Source organism: Ambystoma mexicanum, chromosome 5q (assembly GCF_040938575.1).
Source record: "Ambystoma mexicanum isolate Mex_15411 chromosome 5q, UKY_AmexF1_1, whole genome shotgun sequence".
In the NCBI taxonomy this organism is placed as follows: domain Eukaryota; kingdom Metazoa; phylum Chordata; class Amphibia; order Caudata; family Ambystomatidae; genus Ambystoma; species Ambystoma mexicanum.
Genome location: NC_090933.1, coordinates 21,322,606 through 21,346,269, shown reverse-complemented (window position 1 = coordinate 21,346,269; position 23,664 = coordinate 21,322,606). Strand labels below are relative to the sequence as shown.

Below are 23,664 nucleotides of genomic sequence, written 5' to 3'. Positions count from 1 at the left end.
AGGATCGGTTACATAATGGCCACCACTTCCATTCTCAGGATTGTAACAGAGGGAACCATTCTCTCCAGACCCTATCCGACCACTCGCCATTTTGGTCCGCATCACAGAAGGTTGAATCCTGGATATTGCTCCCCATTTCTCAGGTGGCCAGCATAGCACTAGCTAAAATGGTAATACTACCTAAACTACTATACATCTTTAACAACGTGCTTATTTGGCCCCCTGCCCGTTACTGGACCTGCATCAGGAGTCTGATGACAAGACTGCTTTGGGCCGGCAGACAACCTAGGATAGCGTACGACATGCTAGCAGGCCCATATAAACACGGCGGCCTGGAATTCCCTGATATGAACCTATATTACCTGGCAGTTCAGGTACAATATATAGCAGGGTGGAATCTGCTTAGCCCCTATCCTCCGCCCTCCCAGCTAGCCGAAGCAATCGCCAACCCAGACGATCTAATGTGTATGATCTGGGGCAACAGAGACACAGTCCCGAGAGGTGAGGTCCAACCCGGAGCTACCAATATACAACATAGTGGGGATCCCACTCACACACAAAAGGTCCTTCAGAGAACATTTTCAAACCCTAGGAGTGCAAACCCAGGGGGACCTGGTACAGGATGGGCTATTCTTGCTTTGGGACGAGCTAAGATCTAGAGTTGAACACAATGCTGTCACACTGCTCCACTATTACAGACTGAGGGGGATACTGAGGAACAAATGGCCAGATTTCCTGCAGGCCCCAACCCTGCACCCCTGAGCAGATCCACACCCTGTACCTGCACCCGGCCCAACGTTATGTGATTCAACCCCTATCCTCCAGGAAACTGGTATCCGCCATTTACAAACTGTCTAGAAACGGAAGAGAGGTGAAGAGACAAACTCACAAGAACACCTGGAGGCAGCACTAGGGGAACCACTGAGTGAGGATCAATGGAAACTTGCTGGTATGCAAACCCGCTGTATATCTCTAAACTGTTGATACAGACTGATACATTACAAATTCATGCATCAAGTCTACTACTCACTTCTCAACCTGAGCAGGTTCTTTCCCGAGAGATCCCCTGCCTGTAAAAGATGCGGTACTGTTCCAGCAGATTTCTACCACGTGGCCTGGGCCTGACCTCATATTAAAACATTTTTGACAAACATAGAAGGGGCAATGTCTCGACACGGGAATACTCACCGAAACTCTGGCTACCTGCCTTGATTGAAGGAGGAACCCGCACTGAAAAGAGACTGTGAGGCCTCAGGGATAGCCAGATACCTGGTGGCAAGAGCCTGGGGGAGGTCCAATTCCCTCACATTTACCAAGTGGTTGGAGAGCATGAGCATATGTGAACAAAGGGAAACCATAAACGCCCCATCACTCCCAGGCACTAGCTACCTGTTTGACTACTGGCCCCCCTTCAGGCAATACCAATCAGACTCTGCCCAGTCCGCACAACCCCCGGAAGCCACCCCATGATGTTGAAAGCGGTATGGACCCTTGGTAGCTTCAGCAACAATAAATGGATGCATGATAGCATTGCATCGTGTCACTCTGACACCCCTGTGGTGTGATATCAACAACCATTATGAATGATTGCATATGGCTGGCTGTAACAATGTGAGTCGGGGGGAGGGTTAGGGTGAGGGGAAGATGTGTTGGGTGTATTATGGGAACTGTTGGTGACTTGTTGATTGTAAAACAATAAAGAAAGTTTAAACAAAAAAAGAATCGCACAGCCAGTGAGTTTCTGAGTGAGGGAAAACCCGGCACACATGTGAGGCTGAAGCGGAAATTTGCCCAAAATATATTAACTTTTCTTGTGAGCATGACATCCACTATTTAAGCATAAGGAAAGGTGCATTATGGGATGTGTAGTGGACAACCAATCGAAAGTCTCTGTTTAGCCGAACATTTAAGACTGTGAATTGAAGTGATTGAATGTTTAGGGGAAGGAAAACCCTACCAGTGTTGTGATCGCAAGGTCCGAGCCTGGCTGAGGGAGACCTACGTGGAATCAAGTGCTTCTTGTTAAAAGAGGTCTGAGCCCGACCTACAGGAAATTTGAAATCCCTTGTTAAAGATCCAAGCCCAACTGAGGGAGACTTATAAGAGAACATTGTGCTTAAAGGGTCTGAAGCCCGAACGAGCAAGACCTATTGAGACTTTGTGCTTAAAAGGGTCCGAGCCCGACCGAGGGAGACCTATTGAGACTTTGGGGGTCATTACAACCCAGGCGTTAACCATGGCGCTATTAGCGCCATGGTTGACGCCGGAATCCACCATGGTGAATGGCGGAATTACCGCCCCATTCCAAGGTTAGCGGGGCAGTAATTCCCCATTCACCATTGGCCCTTCCCCATTCCCATTTTTGCCCCATAGGGCTCAATGGGAATGGGGAAGGCGGTAATTGCGGTACCGTAATAACCTCCAAGGTCTCTTTGCGGGTCCCTTCCTTAACGGCTGGTGAAACCAGCCGTTATGGTAGGGACCCGCAAATGGACCTCGTAATTGGGCGGTAAGGGATTACCGGTACCGGTACCCTTACCGGTACCGGTAATCCCTTACCGCCCGGGTCGTAATGACCCCCTTTGTCTCTAAAAGGAGTCCGAACCCGATCGGTGGAGACCCAGTATGAACTGTGAACATGAGCATTGAGATCTTTGAGATCTTAAAGAGAAGGAACTTTGTTTTGTGTCTGCCCAGGCATTCTGCAAATGAGAGACTTTGGGCCTCATTCCAAGTTTGGAGGCAATGGAAAAACGATGCCGGTAAAGGATTACCGGCATCGCAAACCGCTCCGGGCTATTCCGACCTAAGAACCCAGTATTAGAAGCACCACTAATAACGGTGCCTCTAATAGTGGCGAGTGCGCAGGCATGCAGCCTTTCAGGCAGGCAATACCGGGATGCCGCTAACAGGAGGACATCACAAGTCAGGCGGACATGAAAATACCGGCATCATGAAGATGCTAAAAGGGGATACCGGCATGCCAGCAATACCGGCATCGCGAACCACCCGTAAAATGCTATGTGCAGTGTTCCCAACTGCCACAGGTGCACACAATCTGCACAGGTGCAGGCAATGGAGTCTGGGCCAGCACAAAAGGAGCACACCCACACACCACACCCCTTCCCACACCAAAATGATTCTACTAGTAGTAGCAATACTGGGGCTGGAGGACATGCTTGCATTGCCACACCAGCAACAACAACAACAACAGCAGGCACCACAGAGGAGACGCAGGAGGAGAAGGAGGGTGAGACAGGCCCAGCAAGTCCCACCAGTGCAGCCAGTGGTACCATGCAGACAGCCACCAATCCCTTGCATCAGAGCCAGTCCATTCAACCTAACCCCTGAGCAGATCCACACCCTGTACCGTCTGGACCGGGACACCATCACCACCATCGTGGACATGATACACGACGACATTGTCAGCCTCATTGAAATACGCACCGCCATCCCCCCTCTACTGAAGGTAGTGTCGGTGCTCCACTTCCTTGCCACAGGCACCTACCAGCACACAGTGGGGCACATGCATGGCATATCGCAACCCTTATTCTCCCGCATTCTGAACCAAGTGCTGGATGCCCTCCTCAAGCATACAAGGGACTACATATCCCTACCACGGACTGCCCATGAGATTTCTGATACAAAAGTTGGCTTCCATGCACTGGCAAGCATGCCAAATTGTATAGGCACCCTCGACTGCAGCCACGTGGAGTTGGTGGTCCCGGATGCCATGGAGGTGGTGTACCGTAACCGCAAGCAATACCACTCCATCAATGTGCAAACGATATGTGACGCCAGCAGGATCATCACACATTGTTGTGCCCGATATCCCGGATCGACTCATGACTCAATGGTCCTGCGGAACACCACTCTATCACGCCACATGGAGCGACATGCAGGACGAAGTGCCTGGCTGCTTGGTAAGTTGCATGACAGGCACATGGCAGTGAAATGGGGGGAGAGATGCACACACCACCATGGTGTCATTGTTCATGTGACAGCACAATGTGCACATCACTAAACACTGTGCCCCAAAGCATCCCAAACAGAACATGACAACCAAATCCCATAGGAATGAAGTAAGGTAGACACCTATCACAACATGCAAAACAGTAAACCACCCCACATCTGACAACACTTGCACCACTCATCAGCAGACCTCACCCTCCGTAACCCCATCCAGCAACATGCAGTGAATATGCACTATGTTGCTCTCTCCAGCAAATCACCACACAGGACAAGCATCCATGGGAGTGCATTGAACAAAACCACCAAGGGAATACACTGTCTGTCACAGGGCTGCCACAACCACAGGAGTGCAGCATGTCACCATGGGAAGAATCAGCGCTGCATGCCTAATATTGCAGAGCCTGCTGCCAACGCTGCCAGTCAGAAAATCTTACAGAACACAACACATCACAAATTTGACACAAACACAGCTGTATGTGTCCACAATGCATGAGCAACATCAAGGCAGTGCACACCGTGTATCATCTTGGAGAGGCAACCCACACCATAAGTCCATGGCACAGGACACATTGAGGGCATACAAATGGTGTGCATAAACCAGGGACATGTGTATGTGACCAACGATAATCTGCAGGCATGTGTGACTATTACAGCTGTCCATCATGAATCGACTGACATATACCTTTTATTGCCTCCCATGCAGGTGATAGTGGCTATCCCTTGAAACCGTGGCTCCTCACCCCTGTCCCAAACCCACAGAAAGGGCATGAGTAGGACTACAATCGTAACCATACCCATACCCGTGTGGTCATCGAGCAGACCTTTGGCCTGTTGAAGGCACGATTTTGCTGCCTTAGCCGGTCGGGTGGGGCACTCCTCTACATGCATGAGAATGTGGGCAAGATCATCATGGCATGTGTCATGCTGCACAATGTGTGTATCTGACGGAACGTGCCCCCGCCCCCTGACATTGAACTGCTACCACCTGGTGATGATGAAGGGGATGAAGAAGATGTGGCTGCACATCATCGCGATGCGATGCACAGGGGGGACGTGTTGTGCGTCAGTCAGTGATTGAACAATATTTGTAACACACATGAGTGCAGAGGTTGACATGATAGTTGGACAGAGGGCACTGGGTGTGGGAGTACGTGTACACTATGCACTGTATATGAATAAATGACACATGCGCAATGAGGAATGTCCACTCTAGATATTTTTTCACACAATTGGGGTATTTAACTGTCCAAAAAAGATGAAAGTGCACTAACCCTCCACCATACACACCCTCACCCCCCTCGCCCTCCCCCACAACTCCCCCACACACCCTCACCCCCCTCTCCGTCCCCCCACAACTCCCCCTCACTCCCCCTCCCACTCCCCCACAACTCCCCACACATGGTGTCCAAGCAATTGTCTATTGCCTTCATCAGGCTGGCCAGTCTACATCCTGCCACTCCCTGCACCTGGTGGCGGAATGTCTGAGCGGCGCAGGGTGCGCGCCGACCTGCATAGAGGGCTGGTTTGCGTGGAGCTTGAGGAAGATGGGGTGGCCGCCTGCTCCATTCGGGGGGCCGGAAGCTCAGCCTCCATTGAATCTGCAATGCGGCTGAGGAGCTGCCGCAGGGCAGACACCTCCTGGCACAATCTACCGGTGCTATCCACGATAATCTGCCTCAGGGAGGCAATGTTTTCGCGCCACTCCTGCCTTGCTTGGGCACTGTCTGTGACAAACTGTCTCACCAGGGCAGTTAGCTCCTCCTGCCGCTGCGAAGCATGCCCTGCCTGCTTCACCCCCACTGGTAGACCAGTGGAGGTGGAGGGTGCTTGTGTGTCATGCTCAAATGCATTTGGGTCCTCTATGGGACTCATGCTCCCTTGGATGTACTCCCCCCCAGACTGCTCCGGAGTGGTGCCGTGGTTGGAGTCGACAGATGTGAGCGGGGGGGATGGTGCCGGACTTGGTGTAGCAGGTAGGTTGGAGGAGTCGTCCTCAACGGGCACACACACCTGTCCCTGCACATCGTCATTAGTCAGGGGTGCTGTAGCTGCCGCCTCCCCGAGCTGTTCTCTGCAGAGAGTGCCCCTTCAACTGTCTCCTGTCAGCTGTCACATGAGTTGTGGGTACAGTGGTGATGGGCTTTGGCGGCACCAGTGCCGTGGAATCCTGGGGTGGTTTGTTCTTTGGTGCCTGTCGTGGCTTGTGTGGGGCTATGGAGGTGGAAAGCCTGTTGCCTTCATCCCTGGCCCTCTTCCGGGGTGTAGTCGGCTGTAGGGGTGAGTCCCGGGCCTCGTTGTCAGGATCTGAGCCTGTGGAGGTCGAAGAGAGGGATGGCATGAGTGATGGTTTGACAAGCATCATGCATACATTTGTATAATTGATCATCTACACAAGAGAGGGGAATAGGCAGTGGAGTTTGGATGATCACGTTGCTTGCTATATGGGTGGATAATGCAGGCATCCGTCGGGGTCACTCATGTTGGGGCGGACGTATGCTATGTGACATGCATTTCTGCTGTGGCCTGCGTGCAGTGTGACTTATGCCATTAACATCTTAGTGTGGTGTGTGTCAGGTATGGCATTGCCTTGCTCCAGGCATTTGCATGTGTCTGTGCTGCGGACAACTAGGCTGGGAATGGGTGTGTATTGGGGCATGGCTTGCCTCTTTAGACAGACAAATTGGTGGACTATCATCAGACTTTGCATTATAGTGTTTTCTTAGGACACTCACCTCCTTCCGCCGATGAGGTGGCGCCGCACTCCATGTCACCCACGCCTTCGATGGCCTCTATGCCAATCATGCTGGCACATATCACCTCCCAAATGCTCAGCTTTATCAGTGAGCTTGCTCCTCCACCAGTTGCCATGGCCTGGCTCCTGTTTGAGGACAGTATGTTCCTGACTCGCAGGCGCAGGTCATCCCACCTCTTCTAGACATCCTTAGTTGTGCGGGGGTGTTGCCTACCGCGCTGACTCTTTGTGCGACTAGTGCCCAGATTTCCTTCTTCTTGATGACTGCCTCCCTCTTGAGGCTGTGAGCGAATACAACATCGGCATTCTCAGCCAGGGTCTCAGCCAGCATGGTGAGCTCATCTTCATTAAAGAGCTCGGTGGGAGACGCCTTTTTTCACTGCCTTGGGCATTATATAGTTGTTTGTTGTGGTTTGATGTAGGTACACAGCAATATACTCCAGGTCCTGGGTGCTGAGGATGGCAATGGATTGTGTTTTTAAAGATGGCCGCCGTGCTCTTTCCCGTTCCTGTGCGATAAAGCTGCTTCCGGTTCCGCTTATTTACAGTGACCGTTATTAGCGGTCACTGCTGATAGCGGTCACCGCTACGGTGACCACTATTAGCAGTGACCGCTAATGCCGTTTTAATTGATGCCGGTAGTGCTGTCTGCGCTTTACATGATGACGATAAGGGCCATTTTTTGGACTTGAACAGCATGGCGGTAATGTCATTACCTGCATGGCGCAAAGCTTGTGCACGCAAACTCGTAATAACCCTCTATTAGCGGGCTCTTTACTACATGGACACGATATTTGCTCCATGCCGGTAAGGACAGTTACTTTCCTCCAAACTCGGAATGAGGCCCTTTGTTTTGGAAAGAGACTTTTTTTCCCGTGGAAGGCCCTGGCTTATCCCCCGAACTGCATCATTGAGCTGAAGAAGCCAGAGAGTGTTCCAAAGCTTGAGAGTGCCACCTTGTCTCATGCTGAAAACGTGGGGAAGAGAACCCCACTATTAGTCATCCTGATGAACACTTTCTTGAACACTGTTTTCTTTTGCATACACCTTTTTCCCCGCACACATTTGTTATAGCATATAGATTGGCAATATTTTTTTTAGTATAAGCCATTTTTATTTGACAAGATACTACTTTGACTGAGTTATTTATTATTTGATGGTCGATCTAGATATGCGTTCTACCACCCCATCTTTGCTAAATAAACACGCTTGAACTGTATATCATTTCTGTCTTTCTTCATTCATGATGCCATGCCTTCCTTAGAGTAGCTTCATATATGTGTTGAACAGTAGTGGGGATAACGAGGAGCCTTGTGGATTTGAATGGTTTTAGCCATACTGTTTCTGTTCTTTCAGACAAGAGAGATTTAATCCAAAGCAGCACTGTGTCACCTATCCCTATTTCTTCCAGTCACTTGACGAGAGTGTTATGGTTGACTGTGTCGAATGCTGCACAGAGGTCGAGTAGTATCAGTGCTGAGCTCGTGTTAGAGTCTGCGTTGGTCTTCAGCTCATACCAGATAGAGAGTAGTGCCGTCTCTGAGTCTCTCATGGGTTTGAAGCCTACTTATGTCTGGTCCAATAGTTGCTTATTTTCAATGTGCTCCAGCATTTGTTTGTAAACATAGGTCTCTATTAGTTCTGTGGGCCAGGGGTTGGTTAGTTGAGTATGGTGAACGGTTGGTGTGTATTAATGATCAATACAAAAATCACTAACATTAACACGATCTCCACAAGGGTTTACCAAACAAAATGCACCCCTAATAGGGACAGAGTTCACATTGTAGTGTGCCCAAGTTTCACTAAAATGTACTGTGTGAAAGTCTGATAGTGACATTTGGAGAGGACTATATCAGCCCATTACGCATTCACTTGTGTTATTGAGAAACACTAGGCCTGTCAAAAGTTTTCAAGGACATAGTTCATTTGTCACTCTTTCTCAGTAAGCATGTATTCTTTTCACTAAACATTAAAAGTGAGTCATACAGTTTGATAAAGTGAAGCAATAAATAGGTGGATTTAATAAATCTCAGAGCTGGCTAGCAGAGTCAACATCTCAACCCATTTAGTAGTCCATTAGCAAGAAATAGTTCAAGTTATCACAAAAGGTCAAATACGTCAACAAGCTGCAATTCACAAACGAGCAGTCTTCAAAAACGATTAATTTGTAAATCTGAAAGATAGCATAAAGGGCATAAAAGAGCCAATGGTACAATTACTGTTGGGATGTGGGCCACTGATGCCTGCATGGCATGAGGGTGGGCCTTTGGGAACATGACCAAAACAAGGCATAGATGTATCCATCCATGAATGCCATCCTCCATCCTTCTAATGCATAGCTTTCGGTTTTGGATACACTTGTTATCACCTTGGCTATGAGCCGAAACCTAATGGCACATTCAATCACATTAAGCCCATGAAAAGTACCGGTTGCATTTCACTTGTGTGGCCTCGGAAATCTGGACTCAAATACAAGATTGTGTAAACTACGCGCGCACATGTTAATACAAAATCATGAACAACATAGATTAGGTGACATGTACTTTGGCCTTGAAAAGGAATAGCATTTCAACAAGAGTCGTGTGTCCAAATCATATTATAGTACAGAAATGTATCTTTTGTCATTTTTTATTTATTTCACTTTTCAGGATTGTATTTCGAATGTACTGAGAAATGATTGACATCAAAGCAATAGTACACCTCTGTAGGGGTGTGTCACACCATTAGTTATTCATGTCTTCATTTTCATCACTGGAGGAATAATTTCGAAAACCTATTTCAGCTTCTGCCGGGCCTCTGCTGCACCTATTTACAGGTAAAAACAGAATGTAATCACCAACCACAATAGTCTAATTGGTAAAGTTAGTGCACATTTGAATGCTCAGAAAAAACATGAAATCTGAATTGAGTATTGCCAATTTCATCAGTCATGACCAGTGTGTGTGCACATTCAGAGCGTGTGAGCGTGTGCTTGCACTTTTAGTCATAAATGGCATGCATCAATGGCCCCATGTGATTCGGGTTGCAAGATGAATCACTTGGCCTACCCACATTGACCGGATGGATGCATTCACCATTTATATTATCACACATTTTATTTTAGATGCATTGAGTGCTGTGACCTTTTCGGCTATGAAGTGTATTGAGGTGCTGAGTGGGTAACGTGAACACCAACTGTACTTCTTCCCCTATTTCGGTTAGTAAGCCTGACAGACCGCTGAAGCTATCATTGAACAGTGGTCCTCCTTTCTCCGGATAGGTAACATATTTCACCCTAGATTCGATGCATGTGCTTTCCCACGCAGAAGGCTGTCAGGCATATCCCATAACATTGAAACTGCAGTGGTATTATGCCATCCACTCACAATCATTATCCCCAGCATGATAATCTAACACCGCTGTCAGTTAGGCATCAAGGTTGAAGTGATCAGGCCTAGCAAAGCCGTGTTCACCACAGCCCAGCCCTAAATTTAACAATTGTGCCCAATGCAGACGTGGTCAACCCAACACACAGTTTGTTCATTCTTTGCGCCCCACCAAACTTCTGGGCCTCTAGCCTCCATGTGGAAACACCTTTAATGTCACTACCCATGATGCCCTAGAGGATCAAATACACTCCCTGCAATGTTTCCCTCTGTGATCTCCCCTTTGATGATGTCAACTCATAAGAAAATCAGGTGGTCAGGGGGGCCGCATGCCCGTTTTGCTTCATAGATTCCAGGAAATACCAGGACAGGCCCTGGCGGAAATTCAAACAAGCCAGTGCCTCCTTTGTATCCCAGTCCCAAAGGCTTGTTGTATGCATGGGTAATGAATAACCTTGAAATGCTGCCCTTTCAGCAATGCAAGCCCCCTTCTTTAACCCTCATTTAAAATATATGGATAAAGTTTTTTTTGTCCACCCACGCGCCGCTGCTCCTCTTCTTGGCAAAATGTACACTAACATTCCCTGAAACTGACACTCCACATTCTTCAAATTCATTTTACATCCTTCTCTGGGAGTTTATAAATACACATCAATTAGGTCACACCCCCTTGTGACCAACCGAGCAGACATAACTCATTAAAAGGAAAACCATCTAAACAACTGTGAAAACCACATCAAAGTAAATAAAATTGAAAAGTCTTAACCCCCGTGCCTGATGTATGGACATTCTTTTTGCAGCGCCCTAGTGGTGCCGGTTGTAAGTCCTTGTGCACAAGGGGAAGGTACTGGTAGCCGAAAGGCCAGTTGCCCTCTCAGAGGTAAAAACCACATGCAACCACTTTTTGCAAACTATACATAAGCCTCATTACAAGTGTGACAGTCTGGAAGCAACGTGCCGGTAATTCCGATTACGGCACTATTTCCAGACTGCAGTATTATGAGAGAGAATGCCGATAATAACGGTGTCGCTAACAGCGTATACTGTACCACCGTTGCTGGTATCACAGGGAACCAAAAAGCGGGACCCTCCGAAATCACTGCTGGAAACACTGGCACCACAGAGACAAGGTGGCATTACAACAGAGGTTTCTCGAAAAGTACGGGCACAAAAAGGCCAGTGCCACGGGAAAAAGCGCGTCGGAAACACCAGCATCGCGGATCAAGCAGTAACCAGGCCCAGGTGTGGAGGAATAGGCCACAGGTGCACCCAACTGACCCAGATGCACACAATGAGCACAGGGACTGCTGAAAAAGACCACACCCACATCACACACACCTTTTGTCATGATGCCCGCTCCCGGGGAGCCGGTTCAAGCCCTGCGTTCTCGAAAGCGGACATCCAGTCCCCAAGGAAAGACCCAGCAACCCCATGTAGAGGCCCTTTGGACAGGCTCATTATGGGAGTGCTTGGGTGCACTTACCTGATGCAGACCATGCTGCAGGATCCCGGCCTCCTTGAGGCCTGAAGGGAACTACTTTACCTGTCGGACTAATTTACCATCCGGGCGTGGTCGGGGAAGGATACATACCTGATTGGAGGAAGGAAACATACCTGGAACTTCTTCCAAGGCTATTTAAACCCCACCCGAACAGCCACACATGCTTCGCGTTGTTCTGCATCTAGCAGCTGGACGCTCACCGTGTCTGCTCCTGCATCCTGACTTCTGCCACGCCTGCCAGCATCCTGGATCACCTGCAAAGGAAGAGAAGAAGAGAACAGAAGAAGGAAAAGTCCTTACCTGCTAAAATCCGCATCCCGGAGACATCTCGCCGACAATCCCGAAAAGGAAGACTTTTATTTAAAAGCTCATCGCGTCGATCGCTGCAGCGCCGCATTCCACTCACCAGGATTCGCAGTCACGCCCCAGCGCTTAGGGAGAAAAAGGCAAGAACAAAAGGTGAGAGAGAGAAGGGAATAAGGAAAGCTAAATCTCCATGTTAAGACTCACCTGTTGATTCATTCCCTCTTCATTTCGGGTCCGCGCAGCATCCTGGCATTTCCGGACCCCGGCCCCTAAGGGGAAAAAGGAAATCAGCGTTAATGAACAAATGAAAAGACATTACCAAAAAACGCTCATTAAAGACTTACCTGATTTCTACAAGGATTTCACCTCTCATCTCGGGTCGGTGCCTGTTCCCCGGCATTCCGTACCCCGGCCCCTATGGGGAAAAAGACACTAGCATTAGTACATTAATGCATGGACACAAGGGGAACCTCTCATCAAAAAACTTACCTGGAAGCCAAGCAAGTTTGGTTCTCACCAATCCGAAAATCCAGTGAAGTAGCTGGATACCAACGCGCCCCTGCATCAGAAGGAGGATGGAGAGCTTGTCCTTCCAGACCCTAAGGTGAGACGCTACGGGGAATCACAGAAGGGTTTCGAGGAGGGTGAGAGGGGAAAGTGGGAGGCCGATAGCATTACCCTGCAGACAGTTAACCCCCTATTTTCGCCTACAGAAGGATACTTCTGCGAGCCAGACAAGCCAGATTTGGGGGCCTGGTCCAGACCGTCTTCCGAACCCTGCGCATCACCTTAGAAGAGGTCACAGCAGCGCGAACCAGGCCAGCGCCTCCGTGGGAGTCAGGTGAGCGTTACAGAACGCGTAGCCTTCTAACAAATTCCCACCCAGGCGCTATGGAAAGTTCTGAGACTGATCAGTTGGTCCAATTACTGGGGGAATTACGGGCCGAAGTACATGCCGCTCGTCAAGAGACTAATGTCCTCAGGAGGGAATTAATAATATCAAAGGAAAGAACTGATGACCTGGCCAGACAGCTTTTGCAAGGTCAAGCTGGGCAAACTCCTCTACCCGGTTCCGGAGGGAACCCCGCTCCTGTGGTTTCCAGTAACCCTGTGCAAATTAATCTACCTGGAAACATGCCGCTGGCCCCACCCGAACGCTTTGCTGGGGACCCCAAACGATTCGCCGTATTCATGAATCAGTGTCGTTTGCACTTCCTATGCAGACCTGGGGCCTTCCCTAATGATCAGACCAAGGTAGCCTTTGTATTGTCATATCTCAGCGGCTGCGCTGCCGATTGGTCAGTTCCACTGGTTACTCAAGATGACCCGATTCTCCGTGATTTTCAAGGGTTTCAAGCAAGCATGGAAAGGTTATTTGCTCGACACTCTCAGGGGCAGGCCCTGGATGACGAACTTCTATCCCTGCAACAGGGCAATCAGGACCTCCTATCCTATATTGCAACCTTTAATAGACTAATTGTGGAAACGGGATGGCCAGAGGATAAAAGAGTCACGTTGTTTTATCGAGGCCTACGCGGAGAACTTAAAGATGTCTTGGCCCAAGTTGTAAATCCGCCCCAAGAATGCACAGAGTATATAGACTTAGTGGTCCAATTGGATCACAGACTTCAAAACAGAAAAGCAGATCGGTCCAGGTTTGAGAACCGGGTGTTGGTCAAGACCCATGCTAATCCCAAGGGAGTTGATGTCTCTGAGCCTATGCAAATTGGAGGTGTTAAAGGACCCTTAACTCAAAAGGAACGTGAAAGGAGGCGGCAGTTAAAATTATGTCTTTATTGTGGGAATTCTGGACACTTTCTACGAGATTGCCCGGCAAAACCGCCCCGAAAGGCGGTAGGAGCCGCTGATAAAAACCATGAGGACTCTGTTTCGGGAAACGACTCCGCCCAACAAGCGTAGGGGTCCGCTTGCCGAGCTTGAAAACTAACTCTCAGACCTCGCATTTCATTGTGCCAATGGTTCTCGTAGATCCAGAACAGCCTAAGCGGTTGCATGCAATAAAGGCATACATCGATAGTGGGGCTATTGGAAACTATGTGGATCGTGAATTGGTCTCTAGGATTAACCTCCCTCTCCGTCCTAAAACCAGCAAAGATGTCATCACCACAGTCGATGGAACTGAAATTGCCTCTGGACCGGTAACACATTCCACTACTGAGGTGACTCTTATTGGTCCCGACGGCCATCGGGAGGGTGTTGTGTTTGATGTAATCAAGGCTCCACAGTTTCAGGTTATTCTTGGAATCCCTTGGTTAGAGACACATAATCCTCGAATTGATTGGCGAGCTAAGAGAATAACCTTCCCGGATTGTACACAAACCTGCTACCCATAAAACCTGAAGATTAATCTAGCATCTGTAACCTCTGCCTCCATGCAACTACCTCCGGAATACCAAGACTTTCAGGACGTCTTCCAAAAGGAACAGGCCAACACGTTACCTCCTCGCAGATCGTACGATTGCCAAATCGATCTGGTGCCCGGTGCACAACCCCCTTGTAGCAGGATTTATGCCCTTACCGAACCTGAGAACCTGCATTTGAGACAATATTTGGATCAATACATAGCTAATGGTTTTATTCGCCCGTCAAAGTCCCCGGCATCCTCGGCTTTGTTCTTCGTGCCCAAAAAAGAAGGCGACCTTAGAACTTGTATCGATTACCGCGCATTGAACCAGATAACGGTTAAAAACCGTTATCCTCTGCCTCTGATCCCTGAACTCCTTGACCAGGTGAAGGATGCTTGCATATACACCAAGTTAGATCTCCGGGGGGCTTATCATCTGGTACGAGTTAAAGAAGGCGACGAATGGAAAACTGCCTTCCGTACTAAATACGGATTATTCGAGTACCAGGTGATGCCTTTCGGTTTGTGTAACAAGCCGGCTGCCTTCCAATACTTCATGAATGATGTCCTTCGGGAACTCATCGATGTTTGTGTTGTCGTATATATCGATGACATTCTGGTGTACTCCTCTTCAGAATCTGATCACAGAAAACACGTCAGGGCAGTACTTGAAAAACTGTGCCAACACAAACTATTTGCTAAATTGGAGAAATGTGTTTTCCATACCACAGAAGTCGAGTTTCTAGGTTTCATCCTGACACCCAAAGGAGTCCGAATGGACTCAAGAAAAGTGGATGCCATCCTCAAATGGCCATCACCTAGCTCTGTAAAAGGGGTTCAAAGTATGCTCGGCTTTGCCAATTTCTATCGCAGGTTTATCCCGGAATTTTCACGCGTGGTACAACCCATTACTGCACTCTTGAGGAAAAATAAACGTTTTGAATGGTCTGTAGAAGCCGAGCAGGCCTTTCAGGATTTAAAAGCTAAGTTTACCTCTGAACCTATATTGAAACACCCGCGTCCAGATCTCCCTTATGTCGTCGAGACTGAGTCATCCAGCCTAGCCATGGGAGCTGTCCTGTCCCAAAGAGATCCCGAAACCAACCAACTGCATCCCGTAGCATTTTGGTCCAGAAAATTCTCGGCACCCGAGGTTAATTATGCAATCACTGACAAAGAACTGTTAGCCATTAAGTCAGCTTTTAAAGCCTGGCGGCATTATCTGCTTGGCGCTCGACATACCATCACAGTGATCACTGATCACCGGAATTTACAGTATTTGAAAACCGCCAAGTCTCAGTCATCACGGCAGCTCCGATGGGCTTTGTTTTTCGCTGAATTTGATTTCGTGATTACCTATCGACCTGGCTGCAAGAATGGCAAAGCAGACGCCTTATCCCGAATTGGAATGGGAGAATCTGATACAAACTCAGAACCAGTACCAATAATTCCCGAACAGAGGATTCTAGGCATGACTTTGTTACAGACGCTAGAAGACATTCAAGCCAGAGTGAAACAACTCCTGGACCCTACAACCTTACTGGATTGGATACAAAAGGGATCAGATTTTACCATAGATAATGGTTTACCTTATTTCCGAGGACGCTTATTCCTGCCACTATTCCTGCCACATAAGGAATTACACGAACTAGTTATTTCCGGTTATCATGATACATTAATAGAGGGACACCCCGGTATTGCCAAGACAGAGGAAAAGGTGAAACGACAATTTTGGTGGCCCTCTTGGCGAAAAGATGTTAAATCTTTTGTGATGTACTGTGGTGTTTGCGCCCAAAATAAAAGTCAAAAGAAAAGACCAGCCGGTCTCCTTCAACCTCTAGACATACCGCCAGCACCCTGGCACACCTTATCAATGGATTTTATTACGGACCTGCCTCCTTGTTCAGGGTACAATACTATTCTGGTAATTGTGGATTTGTTTTCCAAAATGGCCCACTTTATTCCTTTGAAAGGTTTACCTTCAGCTTCTGTCCTAGCCAAAGAATTCCTCGAAAATATTGTTCGGCTACATGGATTCCCATCTATACTAATCTCTGACCGGGGAAGCCAATTCATTTCCCACTTCTGGCGCAAATGTTGTCAAATGGCGCAGATCGACGTAAGATTATCGACCAGTCACCACCCTCAGACCGATGGTCAGACCGAGAGGACACATCAGACCCTTGAGCAGTACTTACGGTGTATGTTACAGCAATCTGAAAGCAACTGAAAAGACATTCTTTGGATAGCCGAATACGCATATAATAATTCGGTACACTCTGGAACTGGCCACAGTCCTTTTTATACTTTGTTTGGGCATCAACCTCGAACCTCAAACCTTGACTCACCTCAGAACCTCGGAATGCCTGCAGTAGAACATCTGCATTCTACAATTACCCAAGCCTTCAAAGAGGCAACTACGCATTTACAACAAGTCAAGAGAAAATACAAGGAGAATGCTGATCTACATCGGAGTGAAGCACCTCAGTATCAGATTGGGGATCAAGTGTGGTTAGCTACCAGACATTTACCACTCAAAGGGCCTCGAACTTTTAACCCAAAATATCTGGGACCTTATTCTATTACAGCAATAATTAACCCAGTGGCTGTTAAACTTGATTTACCAGCTAGTATGCGAATTCACCCTGTTTTTTATGTGTCACTTCTGAAACCAGTGGTACCCGGAACCCGACTACTCAAACCTCCAGAACCTATTCTAATAGATGGGGAGCCCGAATTCGAAGTGAATAACATTTTAGACTCAAAAATGTTTAGGTCAAAACTGTTCTACCTAATTGATTGGAAGGGGTACGGACCTCAGGGGAGGTCGTGGGAACCCAGCGACCATGTGCATGCACCTCGATTAGTCAGGAAATTCCACCGACTCTTCCCAGACAAACCAAAACCCCTGGAGGGAACAACCTTGGGAGGGGCCTTGGGGGGGAGTGCTGTCATGATGCCCGCTCCCGGGGAGCCGGTTCAAGCCCTGCGTCCCCGAAAGCGGACATCCAGTCCCCAAGGAAAGACCCAGCAACCCCATGTAGGGGCCCTTTGGACAGTGTCCTGGCGCCTATGGCGCCAGGCTCATAAAAGACATCAGTCCTGGCGCCATAGGCGCCAGGCTCATTATGGGAGTGCTTGGGTGCACTTACCTGATGCAGACCATGCTGCAGGATCCCGGCCTCCTTGAGGCCTGAAGGGAACTACTTTACCTGTCGGACTAATTTACCATCCGGGCGTGGTCGGGGAAGGATACATACCTGATTGGAGGAAGGATACATACCTGGAACTTCTTCCAAGGCTATTTAAACCCCACCCGAACAGCCACACGTGCTTCGCGTTGTTCTGCATCTAGCAGCTGGACGCTCACCGTGTCTGCTCCTGCATCCTGACTTCTTCCACGCCTGCCAGCATCCTGGATCACCTGCAAAGGAAGAGAAGAAGAGAACAGAAGAAGGAAAAGTCCTTACCTGCTAAAATCCGCATCCCAGAGACATCTCGCCGACAATCCTGAAAAGGAAGACTTTTATTTAAAAGCTCATCGCGTCAATCGCTGCAGCGCCGCATTCCACTCACCTTTACAGGGCGCCTCCATGTTCAGCAGCGATCATCCGGATTCGCAGTCACGCCCCAGCGCCTAGGGAGAAAAAGGCAAGAACAAAAGGTGAGAGAGAGAAGGGAATAAGGAAAGCTAAATCTCCATGTTAAGACTTACCTGTTGATTCATTCCCTCTTCATTTCGGGTCCGCGCCGCATCCAGGCATTTCCGGACCCCGGCCCCTAAGGGGAAAAAGGAAATCAGCGTTAATGAACGAATGAAAAGACATTACCAAAAAACGCTCCTTAAAGACTTACCTGATTTCTGCAAGGATTTCACCTCTCATCTCGGGTCGGTGCCTGTTCCCCGGCATTCCGTACCCCGGCCCCTATGGGGAAAAAGACACTAGCATTAGTACATTAATGCATGGACACAAGGGGAACCTCTTATCAAAAAACTTACCTGGAAGCCAAGCAAGTTTGGTTCTCACCAATCCGAAAATCCAGTGAAGTAACTGGATACCAACGCGCCCCTGCATCAGAAGCAGGATGGAGAGCTCGTCCTTCCAGACCCTAATGTGAGACGCTACGGGGAATCACAGAAGGGTTTCGAGGAGGGTGAGAGGGGAAAGTGGGAGGCCGATAGCATTACCCCGCAGACAGTTAACCCCCTATTTTCGCCTACAGAAGGATACTTCTGCGAGCCAGACAAGCCAGATTTGGGGGCCCGGTCCAGACCGTCTTCCGAACCCTGCGCATCACCTTAGAAGAGGTCACAGCAGCGCGAACCAGGCCAGCGCCTCCGTGGGAGTCAGGTGAGCGTTACACCTTTCAACACAACCATGCAGTAGCCAGAGGCGTAGCCACGATTGGCTAACAAGTGGGGCCTGAAGCTAATGTAGTTGGGCCCACCGCAGTGACATTAGCATCTGTAAATGCCCATATAGTGCTGCTTATTGGGCATGTACAGATTTTGGGTGGGCCTTGCCCACCCGGGCGCTACCCTGTCTACGCCTCGTAGCTGTAGTCATGAACGTGGAGGTCCTGCATGCAAGAGTGCATCTCTATGAGCAGGAGGTGCTTCAATGGCAACAAGCCGACAGGCAATGGAGGAGGAGGAGGGTAAGGATAATGCAGATGAACAATGGGCAGCAAATTGTGTCCTGCAGGCGTGCACCTATACCCTGTACAAGGGCCACACCCTGGTCCCTGACAGATAGATTCACACACTATACCGCCTGAACAGGGAGACCATCCTGGACATCGTGGAGCTCATCCAGGATGATATCCAGGGCATAATTGGCCTCCAGACTGCCACCCCCACCTGTTGAAGGTGGTGTATGTGCTGCACTTCTCACAGCCAGCTTTTTCAATTGTGCTGTTGCAGGTCCTGGATGCCACCCTGCATCATGTGTTCCAGCACATTGCCTTACCAACGACACAGGCACAAGTCAACGCCACCAAGGTCTGCTTCCATGCCCTTGTGGGCATGCCTAATGTATTGGGAGAAGTGACTGCCCACGTCATAGAGGAGGTGTATCAAAACAGAAAGCTGTACCACTCTTTATATGGGCAGGTCATCTGCGATGCAGATCTGACGCTCACACAATGCTAGGCACACTTCCCGGGATCAACTCATGCCTCCATGGTCCTGTGTAATAGCATGCAGCCATGCCATAACATGGTGTATTATGGTGGCTAGCGGACCTGGCTACTGGGTGAGTAAAAGCATCAACACGCACACCACAATGCATGTGCACCAGGCCATGGGGTGCATGACCCACAGGCACCATGCCAATGCAGGGTCACATTTGGCATGCAAGAGTGGTTGGCCACAACTGGCATCTACCACATTTGTCAACGGATGACCACCCCATCACAATCTGGGCACGGATGGAAAGTCACATGCAATGCACTAAAGGTGCAAGACCGCATCATTGTTGCGTGCCAGAGGCAGCCATCTGTACCTCTGTGGGTGGAGCTGGTTTTGCTGCTGGGGCTGCTGTCTGTGGAGTTGCTGCCAGGGATGCTGCCTGTAGAGTTGCTGCCAGGGCTGCTGCCTGTAGAGTTGCTGCATGGGCTGCTTACTGAGATGTTGCTGCAGGGGCTGCTTCCTGAGATGTTGCTGCAGGGGCAGCTGGCTGTGGCTTTGTTGGCATAGCGGGTGTTGCTGCAGGGGCAGGTGGCATGCACACTGGGCCAGTGGATTGTGTGGCTGGTGCTTCTGTGGCTTTGGCAGTGGACTTGCGGGGTGTTGCTCTCCTTCTCGGTGCGGGTTGCAGTGAGGTAGTTGGTCATCTTTGCTCGCTGTCAGACGAGGTGCCTGTGAGGGTGAGATGGGCATGCCGTTATTCACTTCTGACGTTTCCCCAGACAGCCTTGTGGATGATGCAATGGTCTGGTTCTGGATCCCTGCGGTCACCGGGAGGCAGTAGAGATATTTCAGGGCTGTTGAGATGAGGTCCCAAGGCTTGTGGCCTAGGATGTGTCTCGCAGACCCATTCTGTGTTGGTTTGAGGGGGCGGAGGGAAGAAAGGGGTAGATTGGGGAAGAGGCTGTTGCACTAGTCAAGACTAGAGTGCACCAGAGATCTGCAGGCAATGGCCTTCTGGGAGAAGGTGTGGAAAGGGTGGGTGCCTCTGAGGGGGTGGAGCTGTGAGTTGGAGTCCTTGGCAAGGTCTGTGATGTGCAGAGATGATGAGAAGGTGGAGTCAAAGATGACCCCACGGTACTTGGCCTCAAAGGAGGTTGAGGGGAGGAGGCCCATGGAAGGTGGCCAATGAGTGGGTGGGATACAGGATGCAGACGTCACAATGAGCAGCTTCTCTCTCCTACTGGCATTAAGGCAGTGATTGTTGCCAGCCTGACTGCCATACATGCATTGTGCACTATCATGCATGTGGATGAATGGAGAGGAGGCAGTGGATGTATACTTGAGGGTGTGGTGTGTGTCTTCCGCATGACACTGGAAGTGAGGGGGAAGGGAAGGTGGAGAGGAAGTGGGGCAGAGGGGCAAGGTAGTTGTTGAGGAGCCATGGTGATAATATGGTGCCCTGAGGGTCGCCACATGTAGTGTGTGAGGTGGAGGAGGAGGAGGAAGTGCCCAGTTGCACTTGCGAGGGTCGGTTTGACAGGAAGTCGGTCGACCATGTCATGGCCCGGTCCATCAGGATGTGTTGCAGGGGTACACTGTTCATGGTGCATGCATGCCACCTTTGAGGGTGTGGGTCTCGTGTATGTGTTGCTGGTCATATTGTCACTTTGTGCACATGACCAGTACTCTTGTGAGCATATGTGTGTTTGGATGTTTGGGGGAAATGCTTGGGTACCTTTAGCCAACAGCCATGGTTCTTTGGACACTCTATGGGTTAGATGTGGTTTGGTGGCATGCAGTTGGAGTGTGTGCTGCATTTCCCTGCTCACTGTGTATTGTTTTATTGATGTGGCATGTTGTACTCGCCGCCCTCTCCATGTGTCCTGACAGCGGCCTCCTCCGCTGCCACTCCATCGATCCCTTCAAGGTGCAGCACACTGCTGCATTTCTCCTCCCAAGTTATGAGCTTAATCAGTGAGGCCGTCGCACCTCCAGTGGCCAGGTATTCCCTCCTGTGGGCCGATAGAAGGTTGCGGACCCTCAAGCAGCGGGCATCCCACTGCTTATGGCAGTCACGCATTGTGCTTGGCACAGCTCCCACAGCTGACACCTTCTGTGCCACCTCCTCCCAGATGGCACTTTTCCTCAGTTGTGTGCTGTTCTGGTGGTCTGTGGCAAACAGCTCAGTGGCATGTTCCACTATGGTGAAGGTGAATATGTTCAGTTACTGCACAGAGAAACGTGGCTTCCGCTGCTGCACTTCAGGGACCCGAGGCGACATACCTGCTGATGAGATGCCGGTGTGTATGTGTTCAGATGGCAACTGGAACTTGATGATTTTAAGTGGATTGTGTTTTCCAAAATGCCCGTCGGTGAGCTTCCCGTTCCAGTGATGATGTTATTTATGGTGCTGGTGTTTTCATTGCCACTGTTTGCGTGAGGAACACGCCGGTAATGGTGCCACTGCCATTTTTGGTGTCGGTGACACCGATTTTGAAGGTGGAGGATGGTGTTTCCGTCATGCCGATCGCACCGTTACCGACATGCCAGTGTGCACGCTCCCACGAGGTTGTGATGTGCCAGTGATATTGTGGTTGCGGTTGCTGGAACTGGTGCCACCGTCTCAACAGAATCACCGGCAAATACTGTTAAACTTGGTCATAGTCTGCTGCACCAGAATGTGGAGACTAGTAACAATTGCTACCTTTCAATTGCATCATTCTTTGGGAGCGTCTATTTCCCAAATTGTGCGTGATCCAAGTTTTTACACTAAACGTTTCTTTTAATGTATTTTACCTATCACGTTTTAATAACTTCGTATCATGGAATATGGGAAAGCATGTTTGTTACCATTAAGGTGAAACATTGTTTTAGTTCAGCTGTGCATTCTTTTGTAATGAAAAGCCATTATAAAAGGGCACCTTTTTCTCATGCTGCTGCTGAGTTTAGAGACTGTAGCCCCATTTAACAGCCAGTCTCACATTTATTTATGTAGTTGTGCATAAATGTAACTATCCTTGCACCCACACACGGAATTGTTAACTTTTCTCCAAGTCCCTAATAAGTCCTGGTGCCTTCATGTCCAAAATTAGTTATGACCGCTCCTCTCTACCCTGCACCCTGTTAACCGATATATTTTGCATTAACAGTATATAGTCATCTGCAGCACCAAATAGAAAGTTGCGTACAAATCTGTGTTACTAGATTGCATTTGGCAGAATGTTTTTCATGACAGCAAACAGGCTTACTATCAAGTTATTTTCCCCACTTAATATTACCTTTACAGGAAGTCGGGCAGATGAATGCATTGTGATAAAATCCAAATAGCTTATCTGAATGTGAAAATCTAACTGACACCCATGCCGACACGGCCAAAGGGAACTGTTCTCCATCGATCCACCAAACATATATCACGTAACTTGTAACCCACTCTGCAATATGTGGTTCTTAACAAAGGTCTATCAAATATTCCGCCTAGATGAGAGAAACCCTAAAAACGCATATCCCATTTACCGGCGGAGTGAAAATGGCCCTCATTACAACCCAGGCGTTAAGGGGTTAACGGCGCCGTAAAAGGTGGCGGCGCCGTTACACCCTTAACGCCTGATTACGAGGTCCCTTTGCGGGTGGCACTTTAACGCCTGCTTTTAGCAGGCGTTAAAAAACCAACCCGCAAAGGGACCTAGGAGCTAATTACGGCACCGTAATTTACGGTGCCGTAATTAGCGCCTTCCCCAGTCCCATTGAGCCCTATGGGGCAAAAATGGGAAAGGGCCATGGTGGCATGGGGAATTACCGCCCCGCCAACCTCGGAATGGGACGGTAATTCCCCATTCCGCCATGGCGGAGTCGGTAAGTTACCGGCATGGACCATGGTGCTGTTAGCACCATGGTCCAACGCCTGGGTCGTAATGAGGGCCAATGTTACCATTCAGTAATAAAACAATCAAAGCAGATTGGTTGGAGAAATATTACATTACAGTGGGGCTCAAGTAAATGAAAGCACACACACACACCCTATCACTACAAATCCCCACAACGGGGGACGCTACTCGGCACACCGACCCTAACCAGGGAATCAGACAGAGGTCCATCAAAGCACAAAGCCAGCGCTCCACGGTGTGCTCTTTTCCTTTCCCCTCCCACACTCACGTCCTAGCAATGCTCCCACAACAGCATCTCACTGCAGGAAAAGAATCAACTGAATGGGAGTATTCTTGGGGTTGCTTTCCTCTAAATAGTTGGTCCCCAATAGGCCACTTTCTTCAGTTT

General features: G+C 49.2%; 1 protein-coding gene across 3 annotated transcripts in view; it reads right to left on the bottom strand.

The window, feature by feature from the left end:
* Window positions 1–9,336: 9,336 nt before the first annotated feature.
* ADTRP (androgen dependent TFPI regulating protein) overlaps window positions 9,337–23,664 on the bottom strand; it is a 561,463-nt gene continuing 547,135 nt past the window's right edge. For all 3 annotated transcript variants that reach the window (XM_069620433.1, XM_069620434.1, XM_069620432.1), the window contains one exon: window positions 9,337–9,529. In XM_069620433.1, the coding sequence (XP_069476534.1) occupies window positions 9,448–9,529 (82 nt within the window). In that variant the 3' untranslated portion in view covers window positions 9,337–9,447. The remainder of the gene's footprint in view (window positions 9,530–23,664) is intronic.